The sequence below is a fragment of the Melampsora larici-populina genome (genome assembly GCF_000204055.1).
Source record: "Melampsora larici-populina 98AG31 unplaced genomic scaffold MELLAscaffold_56, whole genome shotgun sequence".
Lineage (NCBI taxonomy): Eukaryota > Fungi > Basidiomycota > Pucciniomycetes > Pucciniales > Melampsoraceae > Melampsora > Melampsora laricis-populina.
In genome coordinates, this window is record NW_006768820.1 from 59,476 (window position 1) to 68,675 (window position 9,200).

The window sequence follows — 9,200 nt, forward strand, 5'->3', positions numbered from 1 at the left end:
GTCACATTTCTCATTTATCTAATTTCCTTTTATTACAATTCATAACTACATTAATCTTACACATGTCTACTACTATCACTACCTCAGATTCAAGACCAGTAGTCATGTAAATTAACTAGGTATGTTAACTTCCATGACGGGTGTTTGGGGGGGGCCGGAGGCCGCTGATCTATCGGGCCGAGGTAGGCTCTCTGCGTGGTAGGGTGTAGGGGTGGGTGGGAGGATAAGAAAAATTTGATATCTGAAAATGTGAGAGAAATGGTGCTTGAAGAGGACTTCTTGAGTTGTTGTTTGGTTCAGTGAGTGAAGGTGAGGAGTTTACTTCCTTAACCTTCCCTTGGTGAACGTGGACTCTATCATCTACTATCTCGGTACTGTTCTGTTTCCGGTCCCGAGAGATTCATCTCGAGGGCATATTCCTCTTTGAGCTACATGGAACTTACAGGTACCGTCGTGCCTTTGGGTACCTGTATCACTCCATTTCTCTCATGGTCACATTTCTCATTTATCTAATTTCCTTTTATTACAATTCATAACTACATTAATCTTACACATGTTTACTACTATCACTACCTCAGATTCAAGACCAGTAGTCATGTAAATTAACTAGGTATGTTAACTTCCATGACGGGTGTTTGGGGGGGGCCGGAGGCCGCTGATCTATCGGGCCGAGGTAGGCTCTCTGCTACCATTACTCGGGACGTATCGTCCGGAGCCTGCGGAGAGCCTCCTTCGGTATGGCACGAGTTGCCCTTAACGGTTTCCTCAGCTATCCCCCGAATTCTTCTGTATCACTAGTGAACTAGCCTCCCTCACGAACCCTCACTTGATCGAAGATCTTTCTCACGGCTTTCGATCGACAAATGTCTACGCTGACTTGGATTCATGAAAGCAAGGATCACCACGAAACAAAAGGGAAAAACAGAAAATAGTTGGCCTCGCTTTTCATTACTTTTTCACTTCTTTCTATCTCTCTTTTCTAAATTACTATCAAATTTTCAATTAACCACTCCTTTATTCTCCTTCCACCACCTTCTTTATCTTCTTTTCGATTCCTTTTCCTCCACCGTTTGAAAACGACTTAGGTCCAGCCACCACCTTGACCGCCAGGTCGGCCAGCTTCATCTCTTCCCACACATATCGTGCATCTTGAGAATCTCCAATTGTATACTTCCTAAGGTACACTTGGTAAGCTTTTGACTCCCATCTTCCAAATTTCATTATAGTCTCTAAAGGATGTTTTTCGTTCCACCGAAATGTTGCTCCTCCCACTCGGAACGAGTGTCCGGTTAGATCATTTCTTGCTGGATTCGACTTCGACCACACACTCCTACAAGTGTTCATAAAAACCGACTTCGTCAACTGGATCCTGCCACCTTTTTCATCCGGGTACGAAAAGACTGGTTCCATATAAACATCTTTAGGTGTTTGTCTAATTAGTATCTGGTTGACTGCATTAACGGGGTCAAGAAGGGAAGCTATCGATCGTAAATGTAACCATTGGATCTTGCCGGGTCGTGCTGTTTTAGCTGCATGTAACGCAAATTTCAGGTAGGTTCCATCTGCTGATCGCAACATATCTTTCACCAGAATCTGTCGTTTCGATTTGTTATCTGAGACTAATTCACCCAATCTCGCCATCCCCCAGAACGCCACTAATGCGACTGCCAAGACCGCCTTCTCTTTCCATGAGCCATCAGCTAACGCTAATACCAATTCAGCTAAGTGTCGAAGTTGGACAGGTCGTTTCTGGACCTTCACCGTGTCTTTCTCTTTCGACTCGGCTACTCCACATGCCTTCAACATCAACTTTACTACTCTATCATTTTCCTTGGGGAACGCTTTGTCATGAAATAAATGCCACGACTGAATTCCGGTAATATACTTAGTAAGTGTTACCAAGCCTATCTTATGTTTATCGCGCTCCTGATTTGTCGATACTTCCTCTTTCAAATACGTGTTAGATTCTTTACCAGCCCACACTATAAACTCCTTCAAGTACAATTCGCTCAGAGGCAGGATCTCATTCCGTTTCTTCCCGATCAAATCGCCAAACTTCAAAAGTTTTGATATCGCCGCACTGTAGTTCTCAAGAGTGCCTTGTGACCAACTACCGCTTAACAGCCTACGCTGTATTGCATTCGACCGCCACGTCACTGCCCTAGATTCAAAGGATCGAAAGGTGGGTCCACAGTCAGCTGTGTTGTTTCTCTGATGGAAAGAAAGATTGACTAAATTTTTATATATATTCGTAACTCTCACATACCCAAACTCATCCATCAGAAACGGTTTAATTTTCTTTTCAATTTCCATCTTTCTGTTTTTGCGATCCTCTTTTTAAGAGGTCAGTCAAGTCTGTCGGGATGTTAATGACTACTTCGTCTTGTTTTCCTAGTGAACCTCGGTCTCCTCGTGATAAGTTATCAGCAAGATTATTCTTTGATGTGACTCGATTCGCAACTAGGTCACATTGAAATCGTGCCAGGTCTTTTTGTATTCGCCTCCACTCGTCGTTTACAAGTCTGTGTTTCGATTTACGGTTTCTCACTGCTGCGTGGGATGTTGTGTTATCGGTGAGTAAAAGGAATCGTCTACCGAACATTGGCATGAGTTTCTGTACCACGTGTAATCCCAACCGAATTGTGACAGTTTCCAACCAATTGATGTCACGTCGTTGATTTTTATTTGACAGGCCGTTTACATCCCACTCTTGTAATAGTTCAAATCGAGCCCATCTAGATCCAATTAAAATCCCAATACCGTAGCTAGTGCTTGCATCTCCCACCCATCCGATTTCGACGGGTTCGACCTCGGGAACAAATCGTAGGTGGTCAAAATTCGCCAACGTCACACGCCATTCTTCAAGGTCTTCTCGAGCTCCCTCTGGTAAGCTCCTTAAAGCATTATGATTATACCACTCTGACTGCCACTCGTATAAACTCCCCATATAACACTTCATGTGTGGTAAGATGTGTATCAAATGTACTAACCTTCCAACTAATTTTTCCACTTCTTTTAATTTGTGTTTTCTTGGCGATGTAAGGAAGTCTTCCACTTGTTGTCTCCTCTCGGCCAACTTCTCCTCTGGTAACCGTACAGTCTTATTATCACCGTTCCATATAAAACCAAGGTATTTCTGTTCTATATTCCAATCTTGAAACTTTTCTTCATTACTTTGTACTCCTAAATTTTTACTAACTTGGATTACTGTTTGCATCGATAGTGTGCTCTCCACGGGTTTGATGAACATGTTATCATCAACCCACCTGAAGATCTTCTCTACGTTCAAGGTGACTTGTATTATGTCACGCCAAGCGTCCGCCATCCACCCGAAGGTACCACACCCTGCCACCCCACCGAAAAGAATTCTTGTATCTATCCAGATGTTACCGTTGAAATCTTTAATAGTTAGAAATCGCCATTGTGAACGGTGAGTGGCTCCTTGCCTGTGTGCCTTCTTCCAATCATAAATCGCTAATAACAATTTAATTCCTATTTTGGATCTAAAATAAGAAGCCACTGTATCAAAATCATCCCAGGAAGTTTCGAAATCTAATTTGTCTACAAAAGAATTTACCGATGGTATTTCTTCGGGGTGTTCGTCATAGTCTAAATTTTCAAACCATTCTCTAGAGACATCGGACTTGTTTATTTTCGTGAGTTTTTCATAATTCTTTTTATCTTTTAGTAAGGATCTCTTGGTTGACTGTTTGAACTTTGCATCTCTCGGATATGAGAGATGATTAATCATCCTCAAAGAAGTATCGTTGTTCACTACACTTCCCATCGGATTCGATCGGAAAAAGCCCCACCGTCTATAAACTTCTTCATGGGTAAAGGGGCCGAATATGTGTTTCTCTCGTCGTTCTTTATCACTGTGTCCACGAGAATTGCGCCGGACGTCCGGTGAGCTTGAAACTCCGTCAGAAGTGCGATGTTTTTGGTGTTTTTCTAAAAACGCGCGTGCCCTGTGCACCTGAGCTTTAGCTACGCAAGGCCAGGCAGAGATTTGTACCTGCTCATCTAAACCAGGTCGCGCGGAGCGTTCAGGCCTGAGTTACTCAGCATTACCTGCTCACATCCCTCTGCGCTCTGGTTGCTTTTGTTCCCAATGAACTGGGACAAGGTGGGGCGCCTGACGCTCTCGATTCCAAGGATCCAACAAAGGTTTCTCAAGGAAAGCCCGGGGAAGTGAAATCCATGTATCATAATCATTTGACATGTGTAATAAGGGATATATACAGTGGAGAGAAAGGGAAAGATGAAAAAATTCAAGATGGTGAACAAGTGATAAATCGGACAAATGACCATCTAAGTGAACCAGGGCCGTAATCATGTTAGGACTGGGAGAGATCCGTCTGTTTGAGAAATGTTTTCATGTATGATAATCGAGTAACATGTATAGATAGAAGATATAATTTCATGTATGATAATTGAGTAACATGTATAGATAGAAGATATAAGATACTTTAGGAAACCAGATTCATCAATTTAGAAAACACTACTATACTCTTTGTTCGTGTACTATAATTGAGTAACATAGATAGATGAAAGATATAAGATGATTGGAGAAAATTGTATACTCGGTTTTCTTCTTTTATCATCATTGAGTAACGTATAAAGATAAAAGATATAAGATGATTTGAAAAACTTGTATCATAATGCAGTCTCTGAGAAACACTACGTTACTCACTCTTTGTCTGAGTTGTTTACGACTCTTGAATTGTCTTTTGACATGAAGTCCAAAATTCGGGCGTCTTGTTTGAGTCAACACACCAACCGTGCTGATACCTGGAGGAAGATGTAAGAGGAAACGCATCCGCCGCATAAAGAGGAACTCGAGAACTGATCTTGTAGCGCTTATACGGTTGTACTGATAAGAGATACCAATTAGAAACAGGCAATTGTGAGGGAGTAAGATTGAGATTGTATCCCTACCATGCTGACCGTCTTCCAACAAGACGGAGAAGCGACGTTTCCTGACGTCTAGCGCTAGAGGCTGAGGAGGCAAGCCTTCCGACATGTGGCGCTTGTTGCGCTTGTAAGGTTGTGCTACATGAAGAAAGAAATCAGCACGGAGGGTAGCCTACGCTAAGAAAGATGGTGAGGGATTCTTACCGTGTGACTCATCAACTACAGAGAGTGAACAAGATCGTTTCACAGGTGCGTAATCGAATGGGGGCGACGGAGGAAGGGAAACGTCCGGGCAAGGGGAGTGAGCATAAGGTCGTGGGATCCGAGCTGCAAGGTGAGTAGCCAAATCTGGGGGTGACACGTCAGTCGCGGATGGTGGACGTGGCTGTCTTGAAGAGCTGGGCGTGGGCGAAAGACGATGGATTTCCAGATCTAGAAGTTGCTCGATTGTGAAATAGCATGCGGAACGACGAGATGACACGGTGCGAGATGATGTTGAACCAGTCGAATGTTGGAAGCTCTCGATGATAGAGGGCGGGTCGATGCTCATAGGGCTGGTGCGAGTGGAGGAGGAAGAAGTCGAGGGAAGAGTAAAAAGAGTATTGGGGTCGCCATAGTGAGGAGGCATGAGGGCGAAGGAAGCAGGGTCAATGCTCATGGGGCTGGGAGGTTCGGAGGTAGTAGGTATGATTAGAGCCGACAGAGCAGGGTCGGGTGAGGTGATGGGACTGGAAGGAGTGGTACAAGGTAAGACGGCAGGCGACTGAGGAGGGCCGGAAGACGCGACTGAGGCTGGAGGCGGGCTACTTGAAAACAATTGGCCCGGGGTTTCACGATTGGCTTGAAATCGGCGAGCTGCCAGGGCTGTGAAGGATATGAGAATACCCAAAAAAGAAGTGCAACAACGGTAGTAAGTAAATCAAAAATGAAGAGATCGAGATCAAGTTGACTTACCAAGCCAACTTCTCGCCTTGGTAGCACAGTTCTTGAAGTAAGAACGAGTGGATCGGAAACGGATGACCTTCATGATATGAATACGAGGAAAGGAAAGCAGATAACTTATGAACTAACTTATGAACAAGTGACGAGAACAAGACTTGAAATTTGTTGCTTGAAAGAAAGAAAGTGATCAAAGAGGTCGGTATAAATACTAAACCTGGTCGTCGTTATGAAGGAATTCGGCCAAAACGTGTAGATATCTAGGACAATGAAAACAAGAACGCGTAGATATCTAAGACAGTGAAGGGATCAGTGGAATGAAGGGTAGCGTTCCCTTTGATGGTCTCACCTGCAAAAAACCCAAGTACAAGGGTGGCGATGAATGCGAGACGGGTAAGGAGCGCATGTCCAAAGGGAACATAAAAGCGATCGCGGCAACGGTTCGTGATGTAATTGTGGTAGTGTGTCTTAGTGGTAGTGTGTCTTGGAAGTTAGCACTTGGTGAATAGCTTTGAGAGGAAGGGAAATGGTCGAGGAAAAGCGAACAAGAGGTGGGCACAAAGAAAAGCGAGTGGTGATTTGAGTTGGTCTTCTGAAAGGTTCTGCTGTAATGAATGTGAGGTTGGTTCGGCAGTTCTTGAAGGGTTCCGCTGGCTGTTTTGTTGTTTGAGAAGAATCCGCTACTTACGGTGCACTGACACTCAGACTTGATACCGACACCCAAAGTGGCAACGTAACCTTTCGCAAAGTGGTAAAAGTTAAAACAGAGTGGATCTTAATTGCAACTGAGACATAAGGAACTAAGGGTTCGTGATGTGTAATATCAATCCACCGCACATGAGGAATGAGCAATACTCAGAAGCCGAAGGACTTGATCGAAAGGCAAACACTTCCTCATTATGTGTACTACTTCATTAGACATGAGCGTTTTGTTACATATCATTTCATACGGAAGCGTTTGAAAAAGAAAGAAACAAAATGAGACCGGTCATTAATAGTATATATTACTCAAAAACATGTATCATATAAATATAAACAAAGAAGTATACAAAAGGTGGGTTAACAAGGTGTATTCAGGAAATTCAATTATCAACTGGCTTCTGGTAGCTGAAGCCATTTAGTACGTTCAATTAAGGGCCTCAAGTCATACTTGTGTGCAGATAGTTCAAGGCCCAAAACGGCGACTCTTGAAACATGTTGATTTATAAAGTCCTGGTCAAGTAAAGCTTTGGGAAATCCCTTTGGCGGTCGGGCAAGATAGTCTGAATCACTTATAGCGGAATAAGGTCCGCGTAAGAGAGTCTTACTAGCGGAGGTGATTGCCTGGTCAGTCTGCTGTTCTTTGATATACAGCGCGTCCAACTCGTGGAGGAATTCATTGAGATCTTTATGTCTCCAAAGCTTTGGCTTCCGGAATTCATTGAGATCTTTATGTCTCCAAAGCTTTGGCTTCCGGTAAGCGTGACCAGTAGAGTCCACTTCATCTTCAGAATGGATTGATCTCTCGGACAAGAGCGCTTGGAGGCTTCGGTGTTCCGGGAAAATTCTCTTGACAGTATTTTCGCGAAGCTTACAAACCTACAAAATAGATGGAGAATCAACTGCAAATCAGCATACTAAGTCAACAGGATGATTGATACAATCGAAAGGACTGACCCTCTTTCGTGATTCCCTTCGGCGAGTTTTCTCTTTTGCAGCCTCTTGCAAAAGAGCTTGGTTTTCGTCATCTTCTTGTGTCTGGTCACCGGATTGGTTTGAAAATTCGCGCGCCTTGGTCTTGAACCACCGGTCAATAACTTGTCTAAGATTTTTGGGCGTCACTTGTGTGGAATCAATGTCATAATCATCAGCATCACCCCTTTTGTAGCACTTCTCCCACTCTTGGATAATAATGCAAGATACGGCTTCATTCCATTTTGACTTGATGGTATCAGTCCAATCGTAAGTAAATCGCGCAAAGCCAGACAGGGCCAGTGCACCTTCGCAAATAGAGACGACCGTTGTTGAATAAAGAACGCCTGAATTCCTGAGGGCAACTAGAGAGGTAAATTTGACTGGAGGGATTGTGGAGATTGCGTCTTCAGCCGCGTGATCTGCAACTTTAGCAAGCTGAGCAGGTAGAGCCTTTGGATGTTTTCGGAGGTAGCGATTACGAGCTTTTTTGACACTCTTGTCAACAATGTGTCGACGCTCAGTTTTCCGTTTGTCCCAAGCGGAATATTCATCGTCCGAGGGTGGTAGAGGGAGCAATCGATTGCCCTTTTGGCCTTTACGTTTCCGAACAATACCTAGGAGCAAGTTGTGGTAATGATGCATTGCAATGGTTAGTCGTTCGTACTGAGAACACTCTACTGGATCCTTAGCTAGCTTTTCATAGCGAGTGCCATCATGTCTTGCCGTTGTCTTTCGAGCTCGGCGTGAAGCTCCCCGATTTTCATACTTGCGATGTTCACCTAGATCAAAAACTCCATCAAAGTCGGATTCTGGGGTATCTTGGTCATCTTCTTGCACATCATCCGAATCCGCACCATGCGATGATGGCGGCGCTGAGTCTTCTTCATGAGGGGATGTCGCTGCATGGGTTATAGAGTTAGAATTGGATTGATGGGCATTTGCCGCAGATGCTGATATTCTTTGGGATTGGACGCTTTGGCGATGGGTAGGTCGTTGGTTTGGCCGATTTTGAGTGGAATGTACGCTTTGGCGATGGGTAGGTTGTTGGTTTGGCTGATTTTGAGTGGAATGTACGCTTTGGCGATGGGTAGGTTGTTGGTTTGGCTGATTTTGAGTGGAACAGATAGACATCCGAAAAAGGGATGTAGGTTGGGTTTGCGGTTGTTGGAAGACGTTGAGCTCGGTTTGTGATGCCGGCCCATCATGGTCTGGCTGATCTCGAGTGGAACAAATAGACATACGAGCAAAGGAAGTAGGCTGGGTTTGTGGTTGTTGGAAGACGTTGAGCTTGGTTTGTGATGGCCCATCATGGTCTGGCTGATCTCGAGTGGAACAAATAGACATCCGAGAAAGGGATGTGGGCTGGCTTGGTGGTCGCTGGAAGACATTGGGCTCGGTTTGTGATGGTCCATCATGGTTTGGCTGATCTCGAGTAGAACAAATAGACATCTGAGCAAAGGAAGTAGGCTGGGTTTGTGGTTGTTGGAAGACATTGGGCTCGGTTCGATTTTGCATTTGAAAAGCTGAAGTGTGAGGACGACGAAAGGCTGGGTTGGGAAGTGGACTATGTTGCACTTGTTCTTGTTGGACAGTTTGAGTGTGATTTTGAATTTGAGTATGGACCTGAGAGTTCCGGAGTGGATTATTCAGATAACGACGATAGTCAGGCGCCC

At 44.3% G+C, this 9,200-nt stretch overlaps 1 protein-coding gene across 1 annotated transcript; it reads right to left on the reverse strand.

Moving 5' to 3' along the window:
* Nucleotides 1–4,709: 4,709 nt before the first annotated feature.
* MELLADRAFT_93078 (uncharacterized protein) lies at nt 4,710–9,042 on the reverse strand (the record flags this gene model as incomplete). Its single annotated transcript, XM_007416069.1, has 8 exons — nt 4,710–4,873; nt 4,939–5,052; nt 5,119–5,778; nt 5,869–5,935; nt 6,203–6,591; nt 6,948–7,115; nt 7,161–7,401; nt 7,510–9,042. 8 exons carry the CDS (start codon nt 9,040–9,042, stop codon nt 4,710–4,712), a joined length of 3,336 nt encoding a protein of 1,111 aa, XP_007416131.1.
* Between the last annotated feature and the right edge of the window lie 158 nt (nt 9,043–9,200).